Below are 15,703 nucleotides of genomic sequence, written 5' to 3'. Positions count from 1 at the left end.
TCATAATCAACACACAAATGTGTAAATGAGACCAAGTTAGACGATGAGTTGGTGGCAACTTTATCATTTGCATCTCATTATTAATTGACAATTGGTTAAAGAAAACAAGAAGTAATTAAAAGCAAGCAATTTAACAAGAACAAAGCACAGTCTTGTTGGTTCAGGAATTACTAGCAGCTAATTAAGTAAATGTGTTCAAATAAAAACCTGCAGACACTGTGACTCTCCAGGACTGAACTTGAGGACCCCCCCCTTAAGGCTCAACAAATTATATAAAGTTAAGAGGCTCTAACAGACACACTTAAAAGATAAACAGAATATCAAAAACAAAAGTTAACAATACATCCACTGACCACCAGATGGCACTAGATGACAAACTAATCAGAAAACTGTTGTTAAAAATGACTTGTCTTGTTTTTCACCTCTCATTTTCTAACCTAGAGCTGGAAGGAAGCACAGCTTAAATCACTGGCAATGTGTGGCTGGCACAGAGCAAAGTTCATGTAAACACACACACCTGGGCACCTTTAGATTCCCCACTCAACTTGACAAACGTCACTTTACAAGGCACTATGAAAGTGTAAGACTTTTCAAAGCACATTATTAGTATAATTTAGAGCAGTTGTTTTATTTTTTTGAAAAGTGGCACACAGATTACATGACTCATTCAGTCATGGTGCTGCTATGAACTGGCATCTTCATTGTTTGAAATGCAGTGACCTACCCAGCCAAAAAGCAAGAGCTAGTGCATCAAACACTCTAAAAAAAAGGAAGAACACACCAAAGTCCACCTAGACTGCACCCTGGCCTGGAAGTAAACCAAGGTGGTAGGCTGCTGCACTATGGAGACATTCCATTTATGTCTTTACTTTATAGCATGATTTGAGTCAACCACATCCTGACTCTTGCATTCTTCACTGGTAGGCACCGTGACTAGAAGAACATTTGTACTTCGATGCTCTAATGGCAGGTTGTGCCACTTCATCTCAATGGCAATAATTATATACTTGTAGCTTATTTCAGATAAAAAGTATTCTTTTAAATCTGGGGAAATTTTAGCAATTATTGCTGGCCCAAAATTATACTTTGGGTAGCTAGGGGGGCCTACAGGAGTTACTGTACAGCAGGTTTAGGGAATAAAGGAAACACAACTTCTTAATTATGTTAAACTAAATCCAGTTGGTGAAAGTTCTTTGAGTCAGCATTTTTGCAGACTACACTTTACTCCACTCTTTGATTGTGGAACCCTGCTTTCCAGTTTTCACTCTTTGGTGAACGCAGCACAAAATCATCAAGACTCACCTGTTTTGCCACCACCACCCCCCCGCACAGTGCTGCAGGGGAGTGGGTGTCCACGATGCAGGTTGGTAGTCTGCCTGGCGAAGTGTAGGAAGGCAACTTCAGCTGGTGGTGTAAACATCCATGTGCCTTGGACCTCCAAGTGTCGATGGCTGGAGGGCAGACTGCGCAGGACCCAGGCACAGACTACCAACCTGCGTGACGGAGACCTCAGGTGAAGAGACACTATTACAGGAGCGTTTCTCATCATGTCCTACCAAACCTGACCTTCCCAAACAGCTAGCATTTCTTCAGGCGGAAATTATGTGGGTGGGAGTTTGGGAAACACCCAGTGGCTTTTTTATGTAATAAAATTTCTTTTTTTGGTTTATTTTAAAGTGTACTTGCTTTACTTTTCAGTTCGCACATCTGTCATAAAGAGTTCTTTACTTGGGTATGGCGGTCATTTATTTTGTGAATGCCACTCAGCGCGAAGATGAAATGTGGGCATTTTGTGCAGCATATATTTTACATAAACACCATCAGAAAATATTTTTAGTCTAGGATGTGTGCACTATAGTAATTATGATTTTTAACCACTATATTTTATATAGCATGTTTCCAGGTGTAACATCACTGTGAGAAAGTTTTTGTGCAGTAAGTTTGGTGATTTTGTAGAATTTACTATGCAGTGCCTTTCAATGTCAAACAAATTATACAAGATCTGCTTGTCAGTTGTATACACTGTGGAAATAAAGGTCATTGTGTTTTATTTTAAACAGTGCTAGCGTACATGAAGCAATATGAAAAATATTGTGAAACAGACACAAATGCATAATCGGATAATGATGATGACTTTGTTTTATGTATTGCATTTTAGGCCCACAAAACATCATTTGACACAATAATGTGCCTTTATTTTACAGTTTCAAACATAAACACATGTCCAACATGCAAAATATTTATTTGGCAATGTAACATCTATTTGATGTGCTCACTTATCTAATTCAAGATAACAGGGGGTTCTGGGAGCATTAGACATGGAGCAAGAACAAACACTGGGTATAATGGACCTGTACACACTTTGACTCGCTCATACTGGGCCAGTTGAGAGCGGGCCAGTTAAACCAGCCTGCAAGAGTTTGGAACGTGGGAGAAAAGTCAGCATACACAAACAAAAGACAATAAAGGCATTGGGAGAATACCAAAACTCCACAAAGATGGTGTCGGCTTGGGATTTGAACACAGGACTCTGGAGAGGTGAGACAGTGCTGCCCTTACTTAATGTATTTATGATCATTAGTTCACCAAGTAAAGCTCAATTCAACGTGAGACAGAAAGATTTGTTATTGTGATAATTAACATATTTCTTCTAAATAGTACGGCACGTGCCTTTCAGAATGTATGATTAACTACTACACAAACCTACGCTGAAAGCATCTGAACACTTTGAATGGTAGCTACAGTGAAGGTCTCTGTGCTACATTTATTTCATATAGTGCCTTTTAATTTGAAATGCCACCATGAATATATCCATCCATCCATTATCCAACCCGCTATATCCAAACTACAGGGTCACGGGGGTCTGCTGGAGCCAATCCCAGCCAACACAGGGTGCAAGGCAGGAAACAAACCCCAGGCAGGGTGCCAGCTCACCACAGGGCACACACACACAACATTATATAAATGCACAAAACAATGGTGACTAATTAGTACATTTGTTTCATATGGTGCCTTTTAATGTGAAGGATATTTTTGCACTGTGGTGAGTTGGTTCCTGCCTTGCGCCCTGTGTTGGCCGGGATTGGTTCCAGATGACCCCCGTGACCCTGTGTTTGGATTCAGCGGGTTGGAAAATGGATAGATGGATATTTTTGCAACACATTTGCAAGACATAATGTTGTACAGTGGCTTGTGAAACACACATACATTGATAAACTGTATTTTAAATAGCAAACTTCTGGGGTAAAACTCACACAGTATGTTAAAGCTTGTGTGCTATTTTCATCATATGCATTTTATACAATGCTGGAAAATAAGAACCAAACCAACATTTCTCCTCAGCAATTACAATCCTAACTGCATCAAATATACTTTTCTACCATTTTGCAATACATTTCCAGCTGGAGACATGTTGTAAATTTACCATGGTAATTAACATTTTTTAAAACAGAAGAAAACAGGGTTAGGGTTAGGGCCATACATAGCTCCACGATTTCCATGACCTGCCCTCATTTTAAAATACTATAGTAAAAATGATACGGGTGACAGACAAAAAAGAAAAAACACTGAGAGAAAAACTAGAAATTTGCCCACCAGAAGCGTTTTCTGTTTGAACAGACTCAACTTTCACCCTTGAAGGGAGGAAATGGGCCAGCAGGACAGCTGTCTGAACCATGTTGAAACTCAGCTGGATCTCATTTTATGCTATCAGAAGACAGGCTCCTGCCTGCTGAGAAATTCTAATTAACACTTATTTTCTAAGCAAATGCAACGAGGCAACGGTATAAATCAAAAAGTGTAGCCAAACAATTACCTGTTGCTACTCCACTGGGCAGCCAGTTGCACTTGGTTATATGGCATCTTGTGATCGCAGTTTGAATTCTGCACTCTGCAGTATTCAAGCTGAAGAGTGATGATCTGACATTAGGGGTGTAATTACTGACTTTGCTGTGACATGCCATGCTAAATCTGAGTGCTACTCAGAAGAAAAAAAGTCACCCATCAATTAAGAAGGCAGGATATTTGGTTGGCTGTGTCAAAACTCAAATCCAGTGTCCGAACAAGTGTCTAGATCAGCGTTTCCCAGCCTTTGTCCTGTGATGGCAGGCATTTTGTAATCAAAAACTTCCCATGGCACACCACTGTTCTACTACTCACAAACACATTATATCTCAAACATGTGCTCAACTGCCCAAAGGGGCTAGGCTACGGGAGCAAAAAGCAGCTCTGAGATCAGCGTTTGCAGATACTTAGTGAGCACTTTGGTGGCATCTCCCAGATTCTTTGTCTCTTTTGTCCTCTCCTCTCTGCCCACTGTCCACCAACCCTGTGAGGCTCACTGGCAACCACATCCCCAGGCAGATGGACTACAGCAGCCAGGAGACACATTTGAAGTGCTCTAAGTGCTGTGTTTGCAACATGGAGCTGCTTTTATGCCAGCTTTTCCATGTAGTTCTGACCTCCTCAGACAGCTTTTGACCACCTGAGGAGATTTTCACACTCAGGTTCAGGCCCTGGTGTGCTACACTATTATTTCCACGGCATACCTATATAACTCTCACAGCACACCATTGTTCCATGGCACACTGGTTGAAAAACACTGGTATGGATCACAAGCACAAGCAAAAACTGAGTGTGAGAAACAAGAAAAACAAGAGATGAGCCTCATTTACATGACACCATAGCCAGTATGGAACTCTGCTTTGACACATAGGAAAGAGCGGTCGGTCACTCTTATAAATGAACTGATTGTCTTAAACATATGAGCTAGATCACAGTTAGTATGAGAGCGAGCTCAGACACTAAAGGAGTGATGGCGTGCGCTGGTGAATAAACTAGAAGCTTCCTTACACAGAGATATTTCCAGCATAGAACTTGGCTGGAAAACAAAGAAGTAAAGGGGTAGACAAAGACATCAGCTGCAAACCTCATTTAAACAGACCATGCATGACCTGCACTGGATACGGCTCAGATCTAAAACTTTGCAGCTTAGTAGTTAAACAGTGGATTTTAAACCCCAAAGCTACTGGTCCAATTTTCATCTCTAAACTGACATTGTGAACTTGAGCATGTCACTTAACCTACCAGTGCTCAGCTTGTGAAAAATGTCTAGAATAAAGGTGTCAGCCAAATATATAATAATAAAGGGGTGGAAGGGCTACAGGGCAAATGAGCTGAATGCCTCATTTAATTAATAAGCGAGCATGAAACTTCATACAGAAACTGAGGAATAAGTGTCCTATAGTAAGACTTGAACTGGGAGCCACATTTACATGGGAAAATATTTAGCATAGGACTTTGTTGAAATGTATTGCAACTGAGCCAAGCACAGGGATGTGAACATGAAGTCTCTTTTAAATTACAGGTGCCATGTAATGTGTCTCAAGGAGCTTCAGAGGGCCACACCAGGTATTAGCTGAACTGCCTATCATGTGTCCCCAAACACACCAAGTTGAAATAACATTCATAGTGCAGAATGTGAAGTACTGTTTATACTGAGGTCCATAAATGTTGGTAACATTCCCTCCCTCCTTCATATTAGGCTTACTTAAATAAATAACTAAATAAGTATCTGCTCTGTAAGCCCAAGAGGAACGTGACATCGACCAGCATCTCTCTGTTAGAATCCAAAATAAGAAAGAAAAAAAAAAATCAGTAAAGCAGCATAAAAAACAAAACAAAATGCAAATTTAAGCTGATGAGAAGCTCATAATTAGACGGCTGATCATGCAGATGCCAGTGAGTCTCTATCAGCAATCAGTGGGGTGTCTGGGCCCCCCTGCTGATTCTGCTCCACTCTTGGAATGTGCTGTGAGGGAGAATCCTGCTGATCTGAATGGCAAGCAGGTACACCGAGTGCAATCATGGGGGAGGAGAAAGCAAGAGAGTGAGTTTGAGTATATAACAACTAAATTGAATATGTCATTCCAAATTGACCTAGAGAACGCTACAGCGGTACAGTAAGCTGATGCAAAAGAACACACGAGAAGCACAGGTTTAGCAGATCTATTTACACTTGCTTCAATTTGATATGTAAGCACTTCCAGTAACACTGCTGTCATGCTAACCATTGGGCCTTGCGTAAATAAGCATCACCAAGAGACATTCAAAAGGCCTCTGTGACCAAAGTTGGTATTTTGTACTCTGCTTTGTCTTGCTCCTTCCTTCAAAAAGTGAATCCATGAGCATGATGCGGAAGTAAATCGGGATTATAAATGTTTTTTCTATTGGGCACCATGACATATTTGGTGGTCTTTTTTGTTAAATGTACTGAGAATAGAAACTACCCATTTAATTTGTATGTCTTACTACATTGTTGTTGAGCTTTGTTTTGGTTTTTTAATCTTCTTTCACTTGTAGGCTGTGCAACCTCAGTCATGCAAGTATTTGGATTTTGATAGATCAAATTTGAGGCTATTCAGTTCATTGGCAATTAGAAACTGGCCAGTAAGAGTGAGTAAAGTTTTGTGCAGGAGCATTCTCTACATTGAACATAAGTCCTGTCTATCCCTGGCCCTAGCCTTACACAAAGAGCTGTTGATATGGCTGCCCAAGAACCAGCACTTGGATAGACAGACACTGAGCTTGATGCACATGTCTCCTTCTCTCTCTCTTTCTCTCTGTGACTAAGTAGACTTATAATCAAGCAAGACCTTTAACTGTTATTAAGCTCAGCTTCAGAGGGCAATCAAGCTCAAATGTACTGACAAAACAGCGTTCACAAAATTAATCAGATAATATAAGACAGATGATGAAGAAAACAATCACAGATATACTGTATAGAGGTATTTTTATAGGCCATTGTTTGAAGTGTTGTTAGCTCATGAGGATGATTCACTTTCAAGGGCTTACAGTTTTTATTACAAAGGGAGCCAATTAATAAACTGTCCAGTTGATAAAGCAACAAATTAACCCAGAATAAGTAGCTACAAAACTAAAAGCATTGACAAGGTTAATCAAGTGAAATTCATTTAATTTAATAATGGAAATTTAAGTTTATTTAAAAGGGAACATATAAAGCAGTTCTACACCCAAAGTGTTGTGGGGATCTGTAACAAACTGCTCAGTTATGTATTTGAAACAGAAACTCTGAGAACTTTAAAAAAGGTATCTGGATGAGATTTTGCACCAGTGTAGTTACTGGCAAATCCAACAAGCCTAATGGACTGAATAGTCTGCTCTAATATGGCTTATCAAATGCTTTTGCCTTTCTCTACATTCAAAATGATTATTTTAATGCATGGGTTCATAAGGGACATGTAATACTTGAAGGACAGTCTACGTACACGTCAGTAAGATATATCTATCTACACAAAGTCAATGGTAGATACTAATATGTCATCAGCTGGCCTTACTACCCCTCATGTGGATTTCTAATTTAAGCATTCAGTTCAGTATTTGCATCAATGTTAGCAATGAGCCTGGTTTCAGCTCTTCCAAATCTGGGTCATATCTCTGATCACAATAAAGACACTGATAAGACTGCAGCCTTGAGCAAAATACACTTTTATATTGCTTGTCTACAGCCCACAGCAATCAGAAGTCTGAGTAGCCCTTTTTGAAAATATAAACACACAAAAACATGCATAAACACAAAACAGAACACACCATGATCTCCAAATATGAATACAAAATATAGTTATCTTTAATAATATTGGATATAGAGAGCTTAAGTGATATGGATGATATAAATTGACAATGTCACACATACATTTAGATGTTGTTGTAAGTGAAGCTAACAGAATGACAAACTAAGACAGAAGTGATCATTAATGGCACATAACATAGTAGTGTAGCATCTCCTCTGACACCTAAAAACGACTTGATTCCTGACATGATATATAATTCATATTCAGCAAAACAATAAAGCATAAAAGAACAACAGCTCTTAGATATTTCTAATTTGTAAGTCACTAACTGCACATGAGCTGTGCTCTGGTCCTAACCTGTTACAGTTAGGTCATTCAATATATAGCTCTGGAGTTTTATACGTGTTTAATAAGTCTTTTGTCATCAACACAGAAGTGCACACCACTGCATAAGCAGTGTTATCTAATGATACCAGGTAAACAGTGACAGACACCCAGAATACCAAGGTTTGAGCATCACAAAAAGTGCAGTCAAGAGAAATAAAAAAAGTCTCTTGAGAAAAAAGAATATGCAATGAGTGGCAGTGAAAGAAAAAAACAAACATGCTTGTATAAGGAGAGAGATGTTGAGCAAACAGCATGTACATTTAGGGATGGAGAACACAAGAGGGTCTTGCCTGTAATGTAGCAAGATAAAGACATATAAGGCTTCAAGAGCAGTCCAATGCATTCTTTATATACAGAACAATTACAAAGATGAATGAGACGACATTTAATCAAGACACGTACTTCAATGTGACTGCTCTTCAAAGTAATGCAGTATAAAAACACGCATCTATTAAGCTTTGCTCCACACTGCTACATTATATCGGGCACTTGGTACACTAAAACACATTGGGCAAAAAGTCATTCCATAGCAAACAAAAAAAAAGCCCTTTACCAAAAAAAAAAAAAAATCAATTGCAACATTCTAGGAAAATTATTTTAGCAGGGCTGAACAATTTAATGACAATAGCGCAGCTCTCCACTTTATTCAGATTCCCCATAAAGAGCTCAATCCAGCAATCTTCTACATTGGTAATCAAAAAACAGGGTTCAATTCACAGGACGTTAAGAACAAGATGACAAATTGCAGATCTTTACAAGTACATATCTGCATATATATCCTGAGATGCACCTGAGATAGCATTGAAATTCACAATTTTCATTCAAACCACCCATTTTGCCCGAGAAAGAAAAAGATTGTTAAGTGCTTCAGAGACGGCTAAATGTGCCACTAGCTGGTTCATTATGTCTACAAAGCTGGTAAAGTCTCTTACTTAGGGTGAGGCTGGCACAGGCAAGGACAATGCCAGTCAGCACAGTTGATGCCACCACAGCCAAGATCAGTGGAAAGGACAAATGTCCCTCAGGAGCAGGTCCTCGTGGAGCTTTAAAAAAAAAAAAACAAACATAAGCCATGGTTTATTCTAAGGTTCATTTATTGATAGCAAGAGTTAGAAAGAGAAGTAGACAGTGGAGAGTTTGTAATGCTGTGTAGTACCTGGAGGTTTCCCATGCATACTGCCCTCCTCTTTTCAGGTTATATTACTGTAATCTGCCTTTTCCTAACAGATCATGTGTACATCTAGCCTGTTTGTAGACTCTGTACTCTCACTCATCCCTCTTTGAATGCCTCTAAGCACTAGTCTATAGGTAAGCTGTCAAATGTCCTGTCTTTAATATTTTACCTGTTTAGATAATTCCACCACAGGTTGCATTTTGAGCTGCCCTACCTCTAACATTTCATCTATCCACATAACCTAGCTAATTGATATCACTGTCTTCACCTCTCTTACCTTAAATGAAGTAGCACTCTTCTTATTTCCAATATTATACTTGTAGAAGAACTTAAGTCCACATACTTTACTGTTCTCTTTTGTTTAAATTTGATGGAACCCTCCTAACAACTTCCAGGGCACATGGCCCTCAGCAGTCTCCAGGCTATATTAATTCAACCCGCTGTTCCTAATTTCTCACTCATACAGATACTTAGATTGCCACACACCCCCAAACTCTTGCCACATCCGTTCCACACATTTAATCTCTCATTTATGTAGGTACTGCAGTCTCCAGACAACAGGACTTTTATTTGTCTCACCTATACAGGTAAGGCTGTCTCCAGACAACACTGCATTTGTTTATCACCTTTTATCTACAGAGAACAGATAATAAAGTGCTCTGCACCTACCTTCCTTTCTCATGTGATATTATCCAATTTTAACTCATCAGCTCCCCATTAAATATAATGTCCAGATGGCGCTACTGTCACCATTTCTGCTTCTTTCTCACCTGCACGGGTAGTATAGTTCCTAGATATAAATGCTTTTATGTGCCCCACCTTTAATCTCTGTTGTACAAATGTACTGCAATCCTCAGTGCACAGCACTACTTTCACCCACACCATTTTTATCTGTACAAGTATTGATTGCATTTATAAATTGTATTATCAAGTCAAGCTGAACACAAAATTTTTCTCTGTTAAAATACTTCTTTTCTGCTTAAGATAGCCCCTAGACAGGTAGAAACTCTCTCTCATGCCTCCCACCCCAACCTTCTTCTTACCTGTACAAGTGATATTGTCACTAGCCAGAATCTCTCCATCATCGCAAAGACAAATAATGTTTTTGGTTTCCTTATCTCGTTTGCAGCTCTCAGACTGGCAGTGACTACAGTTAAGCAGCACCTTGATCTCTACCTCTCCATGACTCTCCATTGCTGTCAGGGCAGAAGAAGTTGTAGTCACTGAGAATCTTTAAATATTATAGATTTGCAGATGTTTTCTTGTAAAATAATATCAATGAAAATGTCAAAATTATCCATCCATTTAGCAAATTCTACTGTTTTAAGGGCCCAAAGCCAAACCCAGCTATACAAGGTTCAAGGCAGGAACCGAACCATGATGGGGTGCCAATATATCACTGGGCACACTTACTCCCACTGAAGCCATTTAGAGCTGTCAGTTAACCTATTAAGCACATCTTTGGGATGTGGAAAGAAAACCACAAGGCATGGAGAAGAAAGGCTCTCGTGCAGTATGAGGTAGAACGTGCAAAGTCCACCTCGATAGTGACTGTCCTAAACTTTTCAACTCAGTTTGTCAATGCTATGCGTCAAGCAACATTAACCACTAAACCACCTCAAAATTATCAAATTAAATTGGTTAAGTTCTGGTTTATATCACATTTGCATTTCCATACATTAATGTTTCAAAAATGTGTGTGAACTTTATATGTGTTACATGGTTATATGACATCACTCTTTCCAATAGTTTAGAAATGTTTCTCTAGCGCTTACCATCTTGATCATACAGATTAATGTTATTATCTCTTTGTGCATATGACAAAAAATGAAGTTATGTACCTGAGAATAGGGTAACTAATCATGTATTAGTACATAAGGAATGAAAGAAAATAGTCTTCTATGGAAAGCAAAAACAAACTCACAAATTTAATAGGGAGGTAGGATAGAATAATATAGAAATAATATAGAAGTTCTCCTAAAGTCCACACAGTATATCATAGGGTTGCTGCATATGGATTTATTATATCTGCTGAGGTTCAAAAATTGAAGAGAACTTTACCTTTGTGGTCACTATTAAAATATATATATATATGTATATATATATATATATATATATATATATATATATATATATCCATCCATCCATTTTCTAACCCGCTGAATCCGAATACAGGGTCACGGGGGTCTGCTGGAGCCAATCCCAGCCAACACAGGGCACAAGGCAGGAACCAATCCTGGGCAGGGTGCCAACCCACCGCAGATATATATATATATATATATATATAGTGGCAGTAGTGCACCCTTGAACCCTCAGGTACAACTCCAGACACCAGGTAAAAGTCCTTTTATAGCCCCTGACCCGGAGGTGTTCCTGTCCCAACAGTCCACAGTTCCTTATTCCTTCCGGGTCAGGGCAGACAGTCCTTTTCTTCAACCCGGGAGCACGTCGGTCCTTCCTATCACGTGACCATGACGTACTCCCGGGTTATAGGGTACAAAAGAGCCCATAAGCCCCCCCACAGCGACTCCTGGTGGCCCCCAAGGTATCCAGCAGGGCTGTGTATAAACACTACAAGGTCCATAAGGCCCTGTTGGACCTCGGGGCACGATCCTGCTGTCGGGAGAGCTCCTCCTGGCGGCCTGGGGGTGCGGACCGGCATGGAAAGCCGGCAATCCTCCACAATATATATATAAAAATGACATTTTTACATTTCCTGGTGCCTACACACCTGGCTACATCATTTTCACTCGGGTACTCCAAGTTCTACACAATTTCAAAATTTCTTCATTTATTTACAAAGGGTTTCCAGTTTCTGTATCCCCTCTCTATTCAACATGCTACACATGCTGATATCCACACAGTAGCTCCCACTGAAGTCCACAAAAAAATGTAAAAATCATCACAGCAGTAGAGTCCCCATTGTTTGGCAAAGCTACTTCATTTTTACTGATGCACCATGGCTGCTACCATTTTTTACTTGGATTTTAAAAGGTTGCTCACTTCTATTGAGTTCAACATAGCATGTTTCAAGTTTTCATCATTTCTACATTTTTCATACAGTATGGTTTTGGGCATGGCTTCATTAATACTATCGAAATTTGAACATCTTAACAAATTCACCAGCATATGCAGGACGTGTCCACTTGAACTGCAGTCCTTGTTAACTTTCACTTTATTTCAACTCTTCTAAACTGGTCCAAAGACTACGTTTGGATAAAGCCAACACCATTTCTTATTCTTTGCCTAACATAAAAATTACAGCAAAGGTAGTAATTCAGTCAGTTTCAAACAACAACTTCAATTCTACATGATTCAAAACAAGGCAGCATGTTCGTACAGGGATTAGGGCTTCTACCTCAAAGGCAGTCAAATTGCAGCCAGCTAATGTTTTTGTGAAGTGTGCACACCTTGTTTGTATATGTGCTGACTTTATCAAGATACCCTGAGTGTTAGGTATGAAAACCTCTAATTTGGTTTTGCACAAGTGAAATATGAATATGGGAGTGAGAGTGCCCTGAAAACGGACTAGCACCCAGATTCAACATTGCATCGACTGATGACTAAAGCAGAAGAGGAATTTTCTACAACATTTGGACTCTTTCCCACTGTAAATCTTTTTCTGAATCAATTACCTTCTTATGATATTTGACTTTCAGCAGCTTGATTTACTAACAGGTCAAATGGGCGTTTAATTTCCTTCTGTAGGTAATACTTATCCAAGGAGAAAAAAACAAATCATATATGTTATGAAAACTCACCAGCTAAAGGCTGAAGAAAAATCTCTCCAAGTGGATTGACAAAGGATATCCCATCCTGCCCATCTACAGTCAAGTCATCAGTCTCAGCAGCATCACCTCCTGAACAAGAATGAGACGTAGAAAGGCAGCAGGGTGAGAGAATGCAGAAGTATCCATTATTACAACCTTTATATAAAACTGGTGTTAGCAGACAGTGCCCAGCATTGCTTGTAGAAGCCAGCTCTTCTACTACACAGAATCAAGAAGGAAAAGACTCCTGAATACTACTATCCATGTTTCATCTTGCTTACACCAGGAAATGCCATTCACACAGCTTCCAAAGTCCAGCTTATTTCAATCATAAAGCCTTACCTCTGTAACCACCGCCACCCCCTCCAGCAGTGCAGGCGCCTCCTCCACCCCCAAATCCTCCAAAAGTGGTCCACTGCAATTTGGAAAGAGCTTGGGGACATGGTGACCCACCTTCTGCCCCTTCCAGGAGAGATTTACCAGCCTGACTGTGCTTGGTGATGTCACTCCAGCCGCCGCCACCGCCACCACCACCACCACCACCTGGGATGAAAAAAAAGAAAGAAAATGTAATTTTCAGGCGATAAAGAAGTTTTATGCCAAATTACACATTAAGATAAGTGTGCCATTGAGGAGCACTATGAGTGAACATTCTCCAAAATATTCTGCAGCTCAGCTGCTATTAACCCCTGCCCTGCATTCTTACAGCTACAGCCACTTTACCTTCCACACTTTGTCACACGACCCCACATGACTGCCTTTGGTAACTGATCTGTTTCATACTCTTATACTTAATAATCTGATTTGAATAACATGCTTCAACTTGGCATAGGGTGTGTGGCTTTAAAACACTACAAGCTTATACCAGGACTATTTGACTAGGATGGTTCATTTTCTGAAATTGTGATCTGGGGAAATTCACCATTCTCACAGGCAGATTTACAAAGTCTTTATGAATACTAACACTAGCTTTTGACCATACTGGAGCTTTTTGAAAATGGCACAAAAGTACAAATGTTCACATCTGTGAAACTGGCTAATGTTCTGATTTTAAGATATGTGTCACGGACATAGCTTTTTCACTTATTGTCTTTTGTGAATGCCTTTCCCTACATTTCTGTTTGATATGACATTATCATCCATATGGTTCCACCTTGGACCTGATGATCACTGAATCTCACACCCACTCTAACTTACTCTCTGCCACTTATCTCTATATGTAAAATGATGCCATCTTACAAAATGCCAATTGCAACTCACATTTGAAGTCTTTAGTTCCTGTAACTTCTTTAAGAAGCTGTACAGTTTATACAAGACAGATACCCCACTAACCACAGGGCTGGAGAGCACATGTGAGTGACAGTTAAAAAGGACAGTAGGACAGCTAGAAGCCAGTTAGAGGAGAATACAGGAAATGTAAAAATCAACCCCAACAGGTTGATTCTCTTCTCTTTTAACAATAAGTGAACAGTCAGGGAATATGTGAAGTGTATTTAGAGCAGTGAGGACAAATACAAGATGCAAGGAAAAGGAAATAGGAAATGCTTTTAAGTCAATTTCTTTAGTATTCACATGAAAAAAATGATAACCTCCTAGCGGGTACTAGGACTATTAAAGAGGTTCTAAACTATTTAAACATAAAGAATTGAGAAGTGCTTTTAAAATTAAAAGGACAGAATTTAAATAACCCACTACAGCCACAGCACATTCACCCTACAGTAGTTAAGGAAGTTAGTGATTAGACATGCAGTATAAACCTGTAACACACATTCTTAAGAAATTACTTCACATTAAAGAAATTCCATAAAGACAACTTGCTGATATTATTCTATTATATATTAAAAGTGTCCGAGCCAATCCTAGTAACTATAAGGTAGTATAAATGTAATGTCACCATGGGTAAATTAATGTAAACAACTATTAAAGAAAAGGCTGAACATCATATGTCAAGCACAGACATATTAGTGAACAGTCTCCTTAGGTTTAGTGAGGGAAAATAATGTTTGCCTGATATTCCAGAATTCTATGAGGAAGCAAACAAAATAATCCGATTAGAGATATGCATATTATTTTTCTTATTTTTAAATAAATCTTTTGAAAAGGTACTACATGAGAGGCTAGCGATCAAAAGAAGGAGTTTAAGGCACATTGTGTAGATTGGTAGAAATATTGGCTCAAATACCGAAAGAAAAAGGATACTGTTTGAAAACCTTTTTCTGAAATTGTGTGCCACAGAGATCAATTTTGGAGCTGCTGTTCTTTTTATTATATATAAAGTATCTAGATAAAAACCAATTTTTGACCAATTACAATAAACTAAGTATACTGGTAGCTACTCTAGAGTCTGCAAAATCATTACAGATGTACTGTACCTTGTTCAGAATTCAGATTTTGGCAGATATGCAGCAGATGAAATTTAAGGTAAATTACTGTAAAGTGTTACATGTAGGAAGTAAAAAATTAAATATGATAATTACACAATGTGGGGTGTAAATTCTGAGTGTACACCTTAGGAGAAGAACTGAAGTTATAGCTGACTCATCACACTCCATATCCAGTGTACAAACACAAATAAGAAGGCTAATAAGATATTCAGTCATGTACAAATTATAACCACGCGAAATGTCCAGTATACCCCCAGTACTGCAGTTTCTGATGTGAAAGCTACTGCATTATGTGCTTAGTTAGCCGAAGTAACCATAAGGTGGCACTGTGCACAACTGAAAAATGCTGTACTATGAACTTATAATTCCTATCTAAATAAAATTACGTTACTACTTGGT

The 15,703-nt window shown here is 39.1% G+C and overlaps 1 protein-coding gene across 2 annotated transcripts in view; it reads right to left on the bottom strand.

Annotated features, from left to right (window-relative positions):
• The window catches only part of ltk (leukocyte receptor tyrosine kinase), a 165,662-nt gene that overhangs the window by 16,295 nt on the left and 133,664 nt on the right, over window positions 1–15,703 (bottom strand). For both annotated transcript variants that reach the window (XM_039741471.1, XM_039741472.1), the window contains exons 16-19: window positions 13,263–13,463; window positions 12,912–13,010; window positions 10,194–10,346; window positions 8,909–9,019 (exon numbers count right to left, since the gene is read on the bottom strand). In XM_039741471.1, coding sequence (XP_039597405.1) covers window positions 8,909–9,019; window positions 10,194–10,346; window positions 12,912–13,010; window positions 13,263–13,463 — 564 coding nt within the window. The remainder of the gene's footprint in view (window positions 1–8,908; window positions 9,020–10,193; window positions 10,347–12,911; window positions 13,011–13,262; window positions 13,464–15,703) is intronic.

Source organism: Polypterus senegalus, chromosome 18 (genome assembly GCF_016835505.1).
Source record: "Polypterus senegalus isolate Bchr_013 chromosome 18, ASM1683550v1, whole genome shotgun sequence".
Classification (NCBI taxonomy): domain Eukaryota; kingdom Metazoa; phylum Chordata; class Cladistia; order Polypteriformes; family Polypteridae; genus Polypterus; species Polypterus senegalus.
Note: the sequence above shows the minus strand (reverse complement) of the source record. Positions and strands in the feature narration are given on the sequence as shown.